This window comes from Plectropomus leopardus, chromosome 23 (assembly GCF_026936395.1).
Source record: "Plectropomus leopardus strain MGB_pleo_1.0 chromosome 23, ASM2693639v1, whole genome shotgun sequence".
Taxonomy (NCBI): domain Eukaryota; kingdom Metazoa; phylum Chordata; class Actinopteri; order Perciformes; family Serranidae; genus Plectropomus; species Plectropomus leopardus.
Window position 1 is genome coordinate 17,684,346 of NC_142198.1, and position 19,639 is coordinate 17,703,984.

Below are 19,639 nucleotides of genomic sequence, written 5' to 3' on the forward strand. Positions count from 1 at the left end.
AAAAGGCAAAGCAATAGCTGACGGAGAAAAGAAAAAAATGAAGTGGTTACATAATTAAGAGCAGTAGATGCTGATTAAGTCAGCAAATAATTTCATTTGGAGTAAAGAGTGAGTAAAATGTTACAGAAATGTTGGCTGGCTGCAGTCAAAATCAATAGTAGAAAGTGTTAAAACAAAAGCCCAGCAGAGACTTATAGTAGTAATAAAATGACACTATATTAACACCTGGCTTAACTCGTTATTATAGGTGTGAGAGACAAATAAACACTCTTGTTTAGGTAATATTGGTGCTTTTTTTAAAATACCAGCAATTGGCCACTTGTGTTGAGGTTTCCTCAATGCAGGCTTCTGGCAGCTAAAATAAATATGGCTTTTTGTAACATTCATCCATTAAGGAGATCTTTGACTGGAATCTGACGTCTCCTCTCAGCAACTGTTTTGGCTATTTCATGCAACAAAAAACGCCAATAGACATCACAATTCACATTGAATCTTTAAGAAGGCTGCTGTGAAATCAGGCATTTCTGGCTCGAAGTATGACAAAAAGAGCCTCCGAAATCCTGGAGGGACTGACTATATATAGTGCTGGACTGGAGGACAGAGGAAGAGAGATCAAAAGGCAAAGCAACAGCTGACGGTGGGGAAAAAAAGTCTGAAAAGGGAAATAAATAATAAAGAAAAATAGATGCTGACAAAGTCTGCAAAAAAAGTCCATTTGAAAATGGAATAAATGTTGCAGAAACTTCAGCTGGCTGCGTTAAAATCAACAGTTGGTTGCAGATACTACAAAGTTTGTTTCAAAAAGTCCAGCAAAGTAATAACAAAGTGATAGCATACTTTATTGCTCCCTACATAGCATCCTCTATGACCCTGTTTAGTCTTTTGAGATACTGACTATAAAAACAAACAAAAAACAACTGGCCTATAAAGTCTTTCCCTGGCGATATGATGATTGCTGATTTTTTAACGGACCACAACTTCATAGCAATCCTTCTGCTTTGAGACCGAATGCAGGCTTCTGGCAGCTCTGACAGAAATAAATAAAATAAAGTTGGCCCTTTAAATCGTTTATCTATGAAGGTGATCTTCAACTACAAACGCCTCCTCTCAATAAAATTACATCACAAAGTTTTCTATATCTCCACGGGATCCGAGTGCCAAAATAAAGAAGCTAAAGAAGTTTAAGCTTATTTTATTTCCCTGCAGGTTTTACTGCGCTCCTATGACACTGAGACACACTCATATTTATTGTTCTCCTGCCCAGGCATTTGTTCCCACTGTGAGAGAATGGAAATTTGTTCTCCAAATAAACCCCCTCCTCCCAAAAAATAACAATAATTCTCTTTGACAACAAACAATCTGTCTGAATTTCGGCTCTAAGCACTTTGGGTATGATTATAAGACGTCTCTCTCCCAGAGCTAAAAAAAAAAAAAAACATGTACAGAAGCCAAACAACACGAGTTAAAAAAGAACATTTGTTACATTCACAACCTTTTACATGTTTATCTAATATTCTATTATTAGGGGGCTGACATTTGAAAGCCACTAGGATTCATCCATCACTTAAATTTGAATAGTTTCCCAATAAAACTGGCCGATGCAGTGTTTGTGTAAAAAAACTGACAATCATATCAAGCACACAAACTTCCTGGGCACTGTGTTTATTTTTACAATCCTTCCAATTATTCTCCATTTATTCAAAAACTTCAAAAGGTGCTCCAATTAGCAATATGATCACCATGCTCGAGCTTTGTTTTACAGCCAGTATCACTGATTGCCAGCTCTATCAACAGCAGAGACGTGTATCAAACTCTTATTTTTACTGCCTAAATATGAGAATGCATTACTTCACTCTAGAGCAGGACTTTTGGTGCTACTTCTCTTTCTTGGGTGCATTTATATCTGCACTCACACAGCGTCATGCTGGACTCATGAGGCATTTTCAAAACCATATGTTTAACAATAATCAGTAAATTTAAGTTGGTTTAATTAACACCGGCTAAAATACAGTAGTCATGCTATAGGAAGAAGAAAGGCTTCTCTAGTGGAAAGTTTTTGTTAAACGCAGACCCCATTTGACTTAAATACATGAAGAATTCTGTCTCTCTTTCGACCAAAATTACGTTTTCTTAATGAATTTAACATAACATGAGTTGAGTAATCTATATACAAATGGTCATTTGGTGGAGTGAAGTATTCATTTAACAGCTTTTTAATAGTATTTACACCAATTTTATGTCATTTGCTCCAAAACTCTAAAGGCCCTGAAAACATATTTTATGAACTAACTTGATAAAACTTAGTCCTGCATCAACCCAAAATTCTTTGCCAAAATTAGAAAAATTTGGGTTGTTTCACATGAGAGATTTGTGCTTTTGTTTGTTGGAGGTAGGCGGTGCTCAGTGGGGGAAAGGTCACAGACTTGCATGTACCAATCACAATTTGGCAACACTGGAATCAAAATCTTTTGAGAGTTGCTTGTGTTGCCAGATTGCTCTAAATCAAATCTGGTCAAACCACCACACCCAAACAGTCCTGATAAAGCAGATCATCTCTCATAAAATAAATACCTGGATGTTTTCTTTTCAATATTAATGCTGATTGCAGGGAAAACTGGGTCACACAAAATTTTAATGGAATTTAATTCCAGTTTAATCTTTAACCTGGTATTCTTTCCATCCTGACAGAGATTTTATTTTTTCATGTCTTCTTCTAATTTATTGGCAGGAGCATTTCGTCCTCTCTGTGACTGAATCAGAAATTTCACTTTAAGTGAATTATAACAGAGGAAACTTTCTCTGCCATGCCACGAAAAGCCAAAGGTGAAACTGGTGCCATTTGTTTTCATTATTAAACTGACAGAGCAGAGCCTGATAATAACGTAACATTTATCTTGAAGATCAAACTGATAGCCACATAATGAATTTCTTATTCCAAAACAACATGAAGCTTTAATTTAATTATTGCTGGAATAATCCTGCCTCGCTCTGACTGAGATGTATGAGGGGAGGCAAGCTGATCGTATGTTAATATTTGAAAGTTTCAAAGTTTTTAGACCTTTGAACCTTTAGTGAATTTGTGCAACTTCTTTCAGAAACATGGGGGAAAAGGCAATAAGCAACTTGGTAAGAAATGTTTAACAAATAGCAAGAAATTAGTAGATTTAGATTTAAAAAAAAAAAAGCTAGGGGAAAATGTTTTGAGAATAAAGGTATAAGATAGGAAAAAATACCATAATTAGACATTTTAAATGATGTTTCAGAATTATTATACTTTTTTAAACACTTTGTTGACGTCATTTTAATTTTTTTCTTTACTTTTTTAAAATTTAATTTCATCTAAGTAATTTTCTTGTACTATTTACTCATTTCTTTCATTTTTTAAATGTTTTCTTTCATTCCTTTTAGCAATTTTTGGGTAATTTTCTTGTACTTTTACTATTTCTTTAATTTTTTTTCTTTTTTTCTTTTTATTAATTTTCAGGTAATTTACTTGTACATTTTACTGATTTCTTGCTTAATTTTGGGCCATTTCTTTTTTTGTTGCTAATTGCCTTCTTCCTGTGTTTTTATGAAAGAAATCAAGCCAATTTGCTCGGATTTCAAAGGGTTAATACAATAAGACCAACAGTGAATTCATATGCTGAATTATGTCTTTATTATTACTGTCCCACTTGGGTCCAGTCCCATTAAACTTTTATAAAGACTCATATTCGAGATTAGAAATCCTTGCTATCAGCAATCTGGGTCACAATAATGAGTTCAGGAGTTACATAATGTTCCATATGTGCAGAATGGTGTGTGTGCGTGTGCGCGCACGTGTGCACGCGCGTGTGTGCGTGTGCATGTTTGTGTGTGTAAAAGAGTGACATCACATTCTAGAATTCTGGGACTCTAGAATGAGTCATAAAAGTCACATAAGAGTCATTTGACTCATAAAAGTCAAAGACACTTTAGAATCCAAGAGTTCTAGAATGCGGCTCAAAGACACAGTTCGCCACAGTCAGGATCAGATCTCACCACAGAACCACACGGAGCTGCTGAACACTTCTCAAGAACACATCCGACACAGCGATGGATAACGAATCGCAGACAAGCGCCGAATCTGAGGAGGCTACACCAGTGACCATCCTGGAGCAGGACAACATCTCTGAGGACCAACCTCAGACATCAACAGAGTCTGTTGATCTTCCTGCTCCTGAGTCATCAACCGGAGCAGAAAGTGTGAACAAGCTCCGGTTGTTTGTCGCCCTGCTGACGGCGAGAGTGATGGATAAGTGTCACGCTCTCCAGAACCGCAGCCAGGAAGATTGGGTCTCCCACACAAAGAGACTGATCAATCAGACCATGGAGGGACTTGTTGATATCAGGGACTTCAGTCCAGATATCAAGGCCACAAAGAAAGTCTGCAAGGCTGTGGTGAAAGACCTGCAGAAGAGGTTCTGCGGTAAGAGGCTGTTGGAGTCTCTGATATTACTGCAGGATCCAGCTGTAGATGCAGCCATCATCCAGTCTTTGCAGGCCCACGTCAAAGAGCTGTCTGCTCAGGCTGCAAACGAGTCTTCCTCCCGCAGTTTGTGGAAAGATGTGCTCCAGGTTCTGGCTTGCGCAGCAGGTTTACTTGCTGCCATTTTTATACTTGTACTAATCCCATAAACCACCGCAAATACAGTTGCGGGTGGGGGAGGAGTGCAAAAAGGGTCACACAGTTTGATGCTGTGTCGACGTGGGTTTTCTCCGGGTGATCCGGTTTCCTCCCACACTCCAATTTGGACAATTGATACTTTAAACTGGATTTTGTGACATTTACAAGTTTACTGAAAAAAAAAATAAAGTTCTAAAAAACCTTACGGCAAGAAATTGAAAGAAATTAATAGATTTAGAAATTGAATATGTCTAAGGAAAAATAAAACCAGGGAATTTTTCAATTTTTTCATTTATTTTTTATTTTATTTATTTTTTAACTTATTTTCAGGATACAGGATTTTTCATGTACTTCTTACTAATTTCTAGTTTTTTGGGGGTCAATTCTTTTCTGTCCTCATCGCTGCCTTCTCTTGTTTTTAAAAGAAACCAAGCCATTTTGCTCACATTTTCAAGGGTACATATCTGATTGCTATCAAACCTTGATAACTGGGAAAATGTCCAGCAAGTAAACAGGTAAACCAGTATAACAAGGAAGTGCTTTAATAGATGTGCCACACTGTTTTTAATAGTCATTCTAGTCATAGAAACAGGGATGATTTTAGCTGTACATATAAAAGATGGTGCAGAACACCTTGCAATATTAACAATATCCCACAGTGGAAGTTCTGATTAAAGATATATAAAAGCAATATCCCCAATCCAGATAAAGGATGAAGAGAGTCAGGGTAGGTTAATATCTGAAAATGAGTTTTCTTTTCTGAAAATGTGCCTTCAATTCATATATTAAAGTAAAAGATTATTAATGGGTCTTCACCAAAGTGGCACCTGTTTTTAAAAGATACAGCTGGTAATAAAGTACGTAAAACCTGTGTATTTGATGTCAGAAATGTGGTATTGTAGTGTTTGAAGTTAGCTTTCATTATTTAAAAGCATTGTATCAGCATATGGATGAATGAGACTTAAATTATATACTGTGTGAGTTGTGTGAGAGTTTTTAAACATTACTTTTTTTTTAAATTTACAAATGGTCATTTTGTAGGCGAAATGTTCCTTTAATTCTACACTTTTTCAAAAACAAATATTTTTTAGCACTTTCAATTGTCAACAATTGTCTTTCTGATTCAAATTTGAAAGAATTTTGGCAATTATGGGGCACAGCCTTTTGCTGTCACTATGATTTATGCCTCAGACTGACAGAAAAAAATAACCTGTTTTCTCAGAAACAAAGTTGAAATGATTAAAACTAATGGCAATAACATACAGCCTAGTGTTGTGACACTATCCAGAACATTCCTTTGTTTCTGTTTTAGGGAACATTAACTAATTTTTAAAGTTAGTTAATGTTCCCTCTTTTAAAGTTACTAATGTGCTTAGTAACTTTAAAAGAGAAGTTTCAGCAAGGAAAAATTCATCCACATTCAGCAGCTCCTTCCGTGCAGCTCCCGTAATCATACAAAGACACAGCAAGCCATTGTAAAGCGAATAGCTATAAAAAAGGGTCATTACATTCTGCTGCATTGTTAAAATTGCTCTGCATTTCCCCACAGCACAAAGTTAACAGCTAAAAAGGACAAAGAAAGTGTCTGAGAAAGATTAACTGCCCAAAAAGCCTTTGAGAAATTCTCCTAATAATGAAATATTTCATTATAATAATGTTAAACTTAAGTGATGTATCTGCAGTTCATGATCAGCTGTGTTTAGTATGTTTAAGGCATGTTTAGTATCAGTGCTAAATACACACTTCAGGTTAGCAGAGTGGAAAAGTTAGTCTTATATTTATGCCCCGATGGTTATTTATGCCTCGGCTGGAGGTATTGTTTTCGGGTTGTCCGTCTGTTCCCCTCTCGTGAATGCAACATCTGAAGAATGCCATCTGAGGGAATTTCTCCACATTTGGCACAAACGTCCACTTGGACCCAACAATGAGCTAATTAGAATTTGGTGGTCACAGGTCAAGGTCACTATGACCTTGTCTGTCTCATTTATGTGTTGAGGACACCTTGAGGGAATTTCTCCAAATTTGGCACAAACATTCACTTGGACTCAAGAATTAACTGATTAGATTTTGGTGGTCAAAGGTCAAGTCCACTGTGACCTTACATCCATCTCGTTCTTGTAAACGTGTTATCTAATGAACATCTAGAGGTAATTTCTTCAAATTTGGCACAAACATCCATATTTACTCTATGATGAACTTAAAAGACTTTTGTGGTGATAGGTCAGGGTCACTGTGACCTTGCATTTATTTCATTCTCATGAATATGATATCTCAAGAACACCTTGAGGGAATTTCTCAAACTTGGCACAAACGTCCATTTGGGCTCAAGTTCGAACTGAACAGAATATGGTGATCAAAGTTCAAGGTCACTGTGACCTCATGAAACATGTTTTTGGCCATTACTCAAGAATTCATGTGCTAATTATGACAACATTTCCCACAGATGTCTAATAGGTCAAAGGTCAGTTTCATCAGGACATCATAATATTCCACAAAAACACTTCTCTGTCCATTACTCAACTTTATATTTTAGGAACAGAAGATGAGACATTTGATCAGATACAAAATTGTAACTCTAATCTTTGGTGTCCACTGTCTGCTCTTTGGTGAAACTGTGCTGATTGTATCAGTCTTATGTGATTTTGGGGGGAAGATGTGTGTGAAGCATCCATGTTTTCAGATCTTAAGATTCAAGTACTTAATAGTTGTGTGATTTGTTGAATGGATTTTTACTTTGTGAGTTCAGTTAGACTCAACTCTCAGTGCTGATATACTGGCTTACAGTATGAAAGTCCACCGTTCTTAAGCCTCGTGTGTGAATGTAATTACAGTCATGGAGCCGCATTGTATGAACTTCAAGGGTTCATACAGAAAGCCTCTTATAGCAGAAGTAGTGACCTTAAATACCAGATCCCATCATGTGATGTGATGATGAACCTAAAGCTTAAGTCTCTGTATTCAGTCATCAGAGAGTCTTCTGTAGGAGAGAAGTACATTCTCGCATATTCGTGGTGAACATTTTAATTGGTGTATGATGTTGAATGCGTATTCGTTTTTTGGTGATAAATGTTTTAATTTCTGGTCTCACATCTGGCACCAAAGCAAGGGTGCCCAGTCAAAAGTGAGTAGTTCTGTGCTTTTAGATGTAATGTTTCAAACTGAAAAAAGGATTTTTCCTCTTATCTGTAGTGCTATTCATCAAACCAGACTGTTCTGGTGTGAGCTGCAGAGTGTTGAAGATTTCAGCTGTAAAGATGTCTATCTTTTTTTTTTTCACAGCTCGAGCCATACCCAACCCAGCAAATGAGCGCACATTTTTGGCCTGAAGCAGGTTAAATAAATATATTTTTTTATAATAAAGTTCAATAAGGTACTGTGACAATAAAGTTAGGAAAGTACTGTTATAATAAAGCTAAATAAAAAAACGTTATAATAAAGTTAAATAAAGCACTGTTTCAATAAAGCTGATAAAGTACTGTCATGATAAAGTTGAATAAAGAACCGCTATAATAAAGTTAAATAAAGTACAATAAAGTTAAAGAAAGCAGGCCTATAATAAAGTTGATTAAAGTACAATAAAGTTAAAGAAAGCATTGTTACAATAAAGTTGATAAAGTACTTTTATAATAAAGTTAAATAAAGCAGTGCTATGATAAACTTAAAGTATGGTAGTAATCAAGTTAATTAAAGTATTGTTTGAATAAAATTAAATAAAGTTAAATAAGCATGACAGAGTGTTTACGCCACTGTGTGCCATGCGTGCAATATCACCTGCCTCAATTTGAGCTCTGCTGCCGCTGCAGGTCTCATCTCTATTGTCGTCACTATGATTATTAATTTTCAAGGCGGCTGGCAGTAACCTTGTTTGCACAGGAAAACATATCTGTCACTGGCATTATTAATGTTGCTTTGGCTCTTTTGGCTTTATGTTTGAATTTGATGCACGTACACAAACAGGCTCACAGCAGTCGCAGAGCTCAGGACCACGCCTCATTATCACAATACTGAGATGTGTGGCCTTTTAGATGGGTCAGATAATCTCCGACAACCCCACACTTACCCTCTCAGAGGCAGCAGACGCACAACCACACTCATGCATGTGCACACATAAATTAACATGCACACGTGTGCCCACATGCAACCCCACTGAACTGGCTTATTTCGGACTAATCTCTATCCACTTCTGTCCCTCCACTAATCTGTCTGTCAGTATATCTGCTGCTGCTCCGCTGGATATTACAGAGCTCTGTTAGCCTTCTTCTCTCAACTCTTTCTTTTTTTTCCCAAAATGACATTAAAAACAATCTGCATGTTTGTATAGTAGAGGACCAAAAAGAAGCGCTGCATTTGTTTTCGCTATATGCCACATTTGCAGGCTGCACAGCTGAACTTGTTCGCCCCTTTCGTAAAACAAAATTGATGCACTTGATTAGCTCCATCATGTTCATCAAGTTTCCTTCCTGTAGTGATAAACTCATGTCATCTCTCCCCTCCCAGTAATGTCTCTCTCTCTCTGGTAAAAACGTTAATGGACATAAACAAACACACCTGGGACTTTTGCATTTGTTAAACACCATTCTGTTGTTATGAGCACACTGCTCAGCGTCACACTTATATTGGACAAATCCATCTCTGTCTGCATTTCTCCTTTCGCATCGCTTCTCCTTGCCACTGCAAACACAGAGTCACTGTCAGTGATTTCTGCGTCAGTATTTTTCAAAAGAAATACAAATTCAAGTCAGTGATGACACCCATGCAGTTTGGTCAGCTGTATCAACATAAAAAATATAATTAAAATGAAGACAATGTTGGTTGAATCTTCCTAGAGGGTGTCCACACTTTTTTGCAGAGGTGGCCAGATTCGATAATGTGAAAACACCTGCGGGCTGACTGCACGTCCCCGTGGTAATTTTGGAGCCTAAAAAGTTGCACACACTGCATTTAAACCTACTGTTATAATAAAGGAAAATAAGTACTGTTATAATAAAATTTAATAAAGTGCTGTTATAATAAGTTAAATAAAGTACTGTAACAATAATGTTATATAAAGCACTATTATATTAAAGTTAAATTAAGTACTGTTATAATAAAGGAAAATAAAGTACTTCTATAATAAAGGTTTTAAAAGTAATGTAACAATAGTTATATAAAGTATTGTTTACTGAATAAAGTGAAATAAAACATAATGAAGTAAAATAAAATACTTTAATGATAAAGTTAAATAAAGTACTGATAGAATAAAGTTTTTAAAGCACTGTTACAATAATGTTTTTCTTAAAAAGTGCTGTCATTATAAAGTTAAATAAAGTCCTTATATAATAAAGTTCAATAAAGTACTTGTATACTTATACACATCACAGTTGAAACACTGGGGCTTTTATTCTGAAGCACCCGGTTTATCTCGGGCCAGACGTGTTGACATTTTTTGCTGTGAATTTGAAACTTTTGGTCAACATTCAGCAGTGAGCAGTTAGTGGAAAATTAAACCATTACAGCGGCGCTGTTAGATGTGAGGATTGATTCACTGTGAGCTGGATATAAGCTAACAGTTCTGCAATTCATACATTAATAATATCTGCAAGTCATATTGGGGCTCCATGGTCACAAATGCAACTTTGCAGATACAAAAACACACGCCTCGCCTGCTCACGCCTGTGAAAGGGAGAGAGCAATAAGAGAGAACAAGAAATCCAAAAAATGCCAAAGAGAGTCTCACTGTAGTGGTTTAAAATAAATAAATAATGTGACAATTTATACTCTGAGATGACTCCCTAAAGCTGAGAAATGGTTTGAAGAGCTGACAACCATATCCCTGTTTTACAAATGCTCTGTTTTTCCTGTTCTCACCCAAAAGTATGAGATTTCAATTAATCCACTTGGGAGAAGTTCTCAAAAAGTTAGAAAAATAATGACTGCTGCATTACAATATTAGTGTCGACAAAATCTGAGTAGCAAACTGGTTCTTCAGAGACCCTATCCTAACGTAAAAATGTTCTACGGAAACAAAACCAAAACTGCACTCTGAGATGTTTCACTGTACATTTACAGTTAGTTACTGACTACCAGTTGCATAATTTTCACAATAAGTTACTGTATTATTTCAGTAATTTATTGTGAAATAGTACAGTTATATCCTATAAAATCATGGAAATAATCACAGCATCTTAATATCTGTATCATTGTGTCATTATACAGTAATTTGTTGTCAAAAATTACCAATATATCCTGTAAAATCCTGGAAATAATCACACCATCTTCTTACCTTTATCATTATCATTTTTGCAGTAATTTATTGTAAAATATTACAGCTACATCCTGTACAACCATGGAAATAATCACACCATCTTCATATCTGTATTACTGTATCATTGTGAAATATTACAACTATATCCTGTAAAATCATAGAAATAATTAACACGAACAATTGAAGTGTCAATGCTCTTTTTTATAAAATGGATTTATTCTCCCAAAGGAGGCAACACACAACCCATAAAAAAGGCAAAAAACCACTCTTCTGTGACATTTCAGTCCATCCCAGACACATGAAAAATACATAGAGGAAGTCAATAGAAATGCTCCCTTTGCACCGCCCTTATCTAGTGACCTTATCAAAGAGAACAAAGGCCTGCAGAGGGGTCCTCTAAGACAACAAGTACCCATACTCCTCAGGGAGAAGATGAAGCATATTCATGGTAATAATAAAAAAGTACGATGAGTCATTTACAACTCTCTGCCAGCTCTCTTTTTTTTTCATTTTATTTCGTCTTCCTGCTTTTGAGGAAATAAATTTGCTTGCCTTCACAAAAATCCGTCGTAAAAGCTGCTGACACTGACTCCCAATTATCAACACACCCTTTTCCCCGAAGAAACCCAACTGAAGGAAGAAATCGATTGTGAATTTAAATCTAATTGATTATCCTTCCTGCGATGCCCGCAGGGTGTCTCACTGGTGAAAAGGTTAATGTGAAGTTCTCAATCACAATGAATTATACCGAAGGATCTGTCAGCCTGTTCTTTGATTTTATTGCACCAGCCAAGCTGTTCTGAGAAACTTTAAATCCGGGGGAATTAATCACGTTGGTGTGGCAATGAAGTGTTGAATCTTGAAATATTACATAGAGTTTACTTTACTTGCAGCAGATTATAGGGCACAGCTACAAACATTATCATGGTAAAAGGGCTCATATTAACAGGAAATGAAGCTGCGGTGCACAATAATGTGGCTTTGAGCTACATGTGATTTCCTGTACTATATGCACCCTAAAATGTGATTTTATTTATGTAAACCATTGCCATAAAATTACAATAAAACTGTGTTTTGTATCAACTTTCAAATTTCAAAGAGCAGAGATTGAACAATTAAAGATCCAGTGTGTAGGCTTTAGAGGGATATATTGTCAGAAATGGAATATAATATACAACGCGTATGTTATAGGTCACACTAGAGGTCGACGTTGTTGTGTTTAACGTCACACCTGTCGCACCTCTTTTGATTCCACGCTGTCGGCATGCTGTCTAAAATCACACACTGGAGCAGAATGATGCCGCCGTCATTTGGTTCTGTAAAAATGCAAACGAGGCACGAAGAGGGGACTTTAGTAGTGGCACTCTTTATAGCGCAATTTAAGTGTTGAAAAGGCTACTGATTTGTGTCATGAAACTGCTTTATGCAGAGCTTTTTACTGGCTTTAATCACCTGGTCCATGTTTTTGGAAATGGGAGAAACCTCTGCGGATAATTCAGCTCTTGTGAAGTTTAAGCTGGTTGCAATCTGCAACCCTCACCGCTTGATGCCACTAAATCCCCTAAATCTTACACTCTGGACCTTAAAATGTAGAAGATAGACAGTGAATAATGCCCACAGGAAATGTGGATTTAGGAACAGTGGACTGGTTTTCTTTCTGTTGCCAAACTAGGACTTTCTCAGTACCTCTCTCACTCCCCCAAAGTAAATTTATGCAATTAATTCTGCAGCCTGTTGCCAACTAAAGCAAAAAGACTTGATCCTGAGACAGTGGGTTAGCCTGGGCTGCCTACATCTCAAATATTAACCACTGCTTGTCCTGTCTGCCTCAAAGCAGTATCTACAATTTAAAATAGCCTCCAGAGCTTCCCACAAAATTGTAGAAAACCACTATTGGACTTTGAACTATTGAAATAGGAGAAAAGCCTTCACAGCACATCACAATAATTACAAAGGCAATGCACGCAATAATAAAACTCACTCTTCTTCGCAGCAGCCATGTCACAGGAATTGGTCCAGTACCGACACACTTGGACACACACTGTCACAGCCTTGTCATCTCAGCAGTCTGACCTCAGAACAACCCTGCAAACACGTCAGGAGAGAAGAGACAATGAGAGATAAGCACAAATATACAGAGAGTGAAAGCTATCTGCAATGATTAGATCAACAGAGAAGCACTGGGAGATAAGGAGAAAGGTAAAGGCTGAGAGAGAGATAAAATGGGGGAAATGACGGCTCGCCACAGTAAGCTACACGGGGTGTTTTTCTGTCTAAATGCGTGACCCCAGGTTAGCCTGTGTTTCAGCTGGGAGCACAGCTGTGCAGGACTAGTCAATCCAGGAGTGCAGACTCCCGACAGAGACTTCAATTAAAGGAAAACAACAAAAACAGTCTAAGAGGATTAGCTCGGGGTTGAAGCTGCTGTTTGTGGGCTTCACACAGATGGAAAACGTTCATCACATCTCTGTGAGATGCTTAATATAGATATAGAAATAAAGGAAATAAATGGCAGCACGTAGGTGAAAAGAGGGCAGATGGCAGGTCTGTGTAATCTACTGCTGCAATAACAGTTTCAGGCATTACTGCTGTTATACAACAGTAGCCAACACGTGTTCAGTCTGACAACTTTCTCCAAAGCTGTGAGTGTACATACTATTACAAACCAGCTTGGTTTTAATATAAACAAACTACGCCACACAAATGTTAGCAAGAGTGTAAATGTAGCTGGTGCAGTACTACTAGGCTGATTGTAGCAATAGAGATGCAAGTGAAAGAAAACAAAGTTATTAAAGGGGATCTATCATGCTTATTTTCTGCTTCATACTTGTATTTTGGGTTTCTACTAGAGGAAGTTTACATGCTTTAATGTTCAAAAAGCACTTTGTTTTCTCCATACTGCCTGTGCTGGAACACCTGTATTCACCTCTGTCTGAAATGCTCCGTTTTAGTGCCTGTCTCATTTATGCCCCCCTCCAAAAAAACCCAGTCAGCTCTGATTGGTCGGTGTTTACCGGTTTTCCACACATCTTGGTGACTGTGCTGTCATTGCAGCCTTGGAATGATTTTAAAGGAAAATAACAGCGATGTTTACCATGAAAAACCACCAATAAAAGCTTAGATGAAGGAATATGATCAAAAACTGGGGCAAAATTAACAACTTCTGCAACAGAGATTACACCTTCCCCTGATGTTAGCATGTAGCTTTATATGTACGTTGGCAATTACTTGCAATTATGGAGTGATTGTTATGGAGAAAAGTGAAACTTTCTAGACCCGAAAAACACCAATAAACACTTCTAAATACAATTGGACATGTTCCAGCATGAATATGATCTGAAATCTGGAGGAAATTAACAACATAAACTACCAGGATTACATCTTTCCTGGACGGTCACATGACTTGAACGTCACAACCACTAAAGGCAGATTAGCGAGTAGCTGTTAACCTCTGTAGTCTCTTTTGGCATCTTATTAGCAACCACCTTTTTTTTTTAAGCAAAAACGCTTTAAAATTTACAAGTGGGGTATTTACTGACGTATTTTATGAACAAAACGTGAAAATCTCTACACCTTGTGTTGACCATAGACCTTATTTCCGGCATCTATAGAAAAAGTTGAAAAAAAAACCCTTTGGATTTCGAAAAGGAGGGAAATGCGACTGTTGAAATGTTAACTCATTTCCAGGTTTTTTGGCTCATTCCTGCAGATCTCTATTCAGAGTCAAAGCAGCCGGCAGCAGACTGAAAGAAGACAGACGAGCAGATGCTTCCTCTCGCTCGTTTTGCCAAACTAATACCTGATCTCAGCACAGATAGTTTGACAGATGATGTTACATTCATTTATTTTCACCAAGGCTTCATAAAGGCTAATTTCAATCCAGACACATCAAAAATCAGATGCTGCTGGTGTAAAATCGGCCTTGGAAATGTTCTTTTTCTAAAAACTCCAACTGTGCCAAGCCTGACCTTGTTCTTAGAAATCCGATTCCTTTTAGTGGGCGGTATAATTGTTCCTTTTACACATTTTTCTAACAGGACCCACTCACATCTGCGAGACCAGTGACCCCGACAATCACTTGTGGTTTGCGCTTCCTTTTTTTAATGTGGCTGGGAACGAAGACGCGGTGCCAGACTCTTTGCTTTTCTCGCAGCAACATGGGAGGGAAGAGTGTCACATCATGGAACAGAAAAATGTCACATCCACGGAGAATAGGTTTGGATTCAGCAAATGATCTACTTTTAACAGTAGGAAATGTCATCGCTGTTTTGGGCGCCTAAATGGGTCGCTATGATTAGAAAACCACTGATGAGATTCGAACGTGAGAGCAGCAGGGTGACACGTAAAGTATAAGGGATTGGATGGCTTTGAAAAAACTTGAGGAGCTTACAGGTGTTTGCATGAAAGCTTTGGGTGACATCAAAAGCGTTTATTAAGCTATAGTATCTAATTTGACTACAACCACTGTGTACTTCTGTACACAGTACCAGCCATTAAGTCTTACTTTTGTTGTCATGGCCATCCTTGCTATCAGTACACTGTCACAAATTGCTGTAAAAATACAGCAAAATGTAACAGTAGTGTACAGTTTTTCCAAAATAAACACTGTCAATCACACACCTATGGATAAATGAGCTGTTTAAAACAAGTAATACATAACTGGAAACATCTTAAATTGTTTATTTAGTTGTTGCTGTTGTATATTATTCACACCGTGGTGACTGATGGTTCCTTACAGTAACCTTCACAAGTGTGAGCTCTGAACTTCATTTACATGCACGGCCACCTTATCTAAATCCTGAAGCCCAGCCGAGCTTTGCTGCTGACAGCGCTCCCTCCGCTCTGTGCCACAGATGACACATTAAAATTGTAGATGCCACAGAGAGCAGCAACAGGTTCCCGTCTGCTGCTTTGAATTTATGCTCGTTATTTTGGGAAAGTGATTTGATCTCCTCCGTGTGACACTGGCATACGCTGGGAGTTACAGGAAATATAACATCCACATTAAAGAAGATCTCACCATACTGTAATCCCTGTATATATATATATATATATATATATATATATATATATGTATGTATATGTATATATGTATATGTATATATAGCTTTGCCTTTGTTCTGTACTGCATGTAGGATTTAGGTGGATATATTGGCAGAAATGGAGCCTCATATAATAAGACTGTTTTCTTTAGTGTGTAATCGCCTGAAAATAAGAATTGTTATATTTTTGTTTCCTTCGAATGATACAGCCATGTTTCTACAGTAGCCCAGAACGGACAAACCAAACACCTAGATACTGCCATTCACGATTTCCCATCAGCCACCGTGGTTGGGAGCCCTGCGGTGACGAACAGTGTTGGTAAGACACATATTTGTTTAACATGAAACTACTTTATTATGTGTGTTTTCTGGTTTAAAGAGAGGAAGAGACCTCTACGGATAATTCAGATTTCTAAAATGATTAAAGATAAGATGGGGAAAATATCACAAAAAAACTGATTTATAATCATAATAATAATATGTAGGAAATTAATCCACAGAATAATTGTTATCTTTAAGCAGTTATCTCCAAGTTATTTCCTTGTTTTTTTGTGTGTGTTGTTGTTTTTTTAACTTTCCTTTTTTTGTGTGCAAATTTTCTGGTAATTCTCTTGTATTGTTTTTTTTAACTTTCTTATGCCTGATTTTCTGGGTCATTTCTTCTGAAGTTTCTCATCGCCTTCTAACCATGTTTTTTTTTTCAGAGAAATCAAGTCAATTTGGCAAATATTAAAGGGCTGATTAACCCTTTGAAACCTGGATCGACATCGCTTGTGCTGCGTTCAGAAGCCTTGAAAGCTTAAAGCACAGTGCAGATTGGCCAGATTTATTTTGAAAACATAGGGAAAAAGGCAATGGGCAACTTTTCGAGAACTGTTCGGCAAATTGCAAGAAATAAGTACATTTAGAAAAAATTTTTTTTAAGCTAGGGAAAATAAATCAATCAATAAAAATCTATATCTGTCGTTAATTTACATAATTTTAACCACATTTTTCCCAGTTCATTTCCGTTTTTCAGTTATCTCCCTCTTTGTTTTATATTTTAGTTTATTCATTTATTTTTTTGATAATTTTCAGGTATGTTTCTTGTGCTTGTCATTTAATTTTTGTGCTTTTTTTAAAATTACTTATTGGCTTCTACATATGTTTTGAAAACAAATCAAGCCAATTTGCTCACGTTTCAAAGGATTGATTAAAAGTCACTTATGAATCAAAAATGCAGCACATACAGCACGCCATAACATAACAAGACTCTGACCGAGGTACAAATACACACTAAAAGTGACTTTGGCAACATTGCAAATAACCACAGTTCACAGCGTACACAGTTGCTACAATGTTTCGACACACACATAAACACGCATTAAAGGTGAAGTTACGTTAATTAAATTACGTGGTGTCACAGCAACATAAACATATATCTCCATGTTAGCCAGTTAGCTGTCCCGACAGGTGAATCCGTCCAGAGTAATCCCCCCTAAAAGTTGCAGCGCAAACACAAACTGTCTCATTTCTTTTGTTTTGTTTTCAAGCTTACCTTACTTTTATCACGGCAGATGACACTCGTGCATCAGATAACCGACGATCTGTGTGTGAAGGTGTTGTTTGGTGCAGGAGAGTCCAGCTAATATCACCAGCAGCTCAAAACACAGACGGACACCAGAGCCTCCACTCCCCTCTGTTCTCCGCTACACTTTCTACATCGGACAATTTCCGCATTTGATCACGTGGTTTGGTTTCGGCTCCTCGCGTGCTGCTTCAATTGTTCACAAATTATTGAATATAATAGGAGGTCAACCCGAGACACCTGCACCGACCCTCTCTGCTCTGTTTCGCCGAGAAGTGGAGATCAAAGTCGGCTGTAATGCAGCAGCTGTCCCTTTTTCTGAAGCTCCAGCAGCCAGAGCTTTATTGTGATGGCAGGGCGCCACCTAGTGCTGCTGCATGTGCATAGGAGTCAATTTAAAATGTGCTTTCTGATTTGTTACAATAAAGTTCAAGAAGTATGAAAAAATAACAAAAATAAATAAAATAATTACATTTTATGAAACAAAAACCTCCTTTTATTGTCATTTTCTGATTAACCTCGGGAACCATTGGGGGTCTTGATCCCCAGACTGGGAACCACTGTTTTAACCCTATGAATCCTGAGCAAATTGGCTTGATTTCTTTCAAAAACGTGGGCAGAGGGCAATAATTAAGAAAAAAAAAAGAAAAAATGAGCCACAAAAAAGCAAGAAATAAGTTAAAAGAAGAAGAAAATTACTTGAAAAAGAGTAAAACCAAAAACAAAACATAAAGAAGAAATAGAAAAGTAAAAAAGAACACACAAACAAGTAAACAAATACTATATTAACTGTGTAACATAAATTTAAATATGTCACTATGATAATTATGAATATGGTTGTTTTTCTAATTCCTTGTAGTGTGTGAATAATTTCTTACCAGATTGCTCATTGCTTTTGTTCTCCTGTTTTTGAAGGAAATTGCACCCATTCGCTCAGGTTTTTGAGAGTTAAAGACTTATGGAAGGCATCTGAAAGCAGCACAAAAAAGGGATGTCGCTCCAGGTTTCAAGGGTTAAACCCTGCAGCTGAGTCCAGGCAATAACACCAAACTTTCTTCAAACATGCAAGACATCGTTTTTTCTTTCCTTTTGCTTTGTGATAAAATAGCCAGTGATACAAAAAAAAAAAAAAAAAATGCAGATAAAGATGAAGATGACGAAAAAGTGCTGGAAGGAGTAAAATACAATGATGGAAAAGTGGACACGTTTCATTTTGTGTTTTTGGTCATTGGTGCTTTTTATACATATTTATATAGTCAATATGCTTTTTTTTCCCCCGTCATGTACTTGTGTACAAAATAATTCTGTCTATTCTTTGCCTTATTTTTTTTCAGCTTTGTTCCTCTTGTTCTTAGCTGTTGTGTCTTTCTGAAAAAAAAAAACAAAACAAAAACAAAAAAAAACAAGTTGTTTTTTTTTAACCCACATACTAAGTTGACAGAGCTGATTCTGATTACATTTCTACTTTACTACATTTTAATGGGAAACATTTTGCTTTTTACCCACATTTATCTCATGTTTCAAGTTAATTTGTTAAAGTGTTAAAATCACATGATCGGTTTATGATAAATATGATATTGCTATAGAATACACTGCCCTGCGGCTTTAAGATCAGGGTCAACCAGCAACAAAATGTTTCTGACACGTTTATGTAGCAGTAATACAGATTATCATTATGAGTTACAAAGATTTTGATATTTTCAGTTCATTTTTGCTAATAATACTTTATATCATAATTATTACTGACGTAAAATGTATTGGAGAACTTTCACTTGATCATTTTTAGATTTATACTGTTATTATAATTAAAGGATCTAAAGACTTCTTCCACCACTGAACATTTTTTATGTGTTAATGTGTATTACACGTTAATGTGACGCTGATATGATATTGTGTAACAGGTTAGGCTAGGCTGATTTACAGCTGATGCTTGACGTTATTACTAAAGAAAAAATAATTACTAAACCAAGACATATTTAAATTGTGAGGTATTATACCCTTTATTAGAGGATGGGGCATATAATAGTAAATATTTTTAATTTGGACCGCAGGGGGAGGGGTCTGCTGTGGGGGAGGGGTCTTCTGCGGAAAGTTCCCGGATGTAGAAAAAACCTTCAACTTCGTAGTTAGAGCGTCTTCAG

At 36.8% G+C, this 19,639-nt stretch overlaps 1 protein-coding gene across 2 annotated transcripts in view; it reads right to left on the bottom strand.

The window, feature by feature from the left end:
• The window catches only part of adisspb (adipose secreted signaling protein b), a 40,415-nt gene extending 22,631 nt beyond the window's left edge, over positions 1-17,784 (bottom strand). The window contains exons 1-2 of one of the 2 annotated variants that reach the window (XM_042512422.2): positions 17,474-17,784; positions 12,871-12,974 (exon numbers count right to left, since the gene is read on the bottom strand). In XM_042512422.2, the coding sequence (XP_042368356.1) occupies positions 12,871-12,889 (19 nt within the window). In that variant the 5' untranslated portion in view covers positions 12,890-12,974; positions 17,474-17,784. Of the gene's footprint in view, positions 1-12,870; positions 12,975-17,468 lie in introns of both variants that reach the window. The other variant, XM_042512420.2, reaches the window with a different exon arrangement.
• Positions 17,785-19,639: the final 1,855 nt, after the last annotated feature.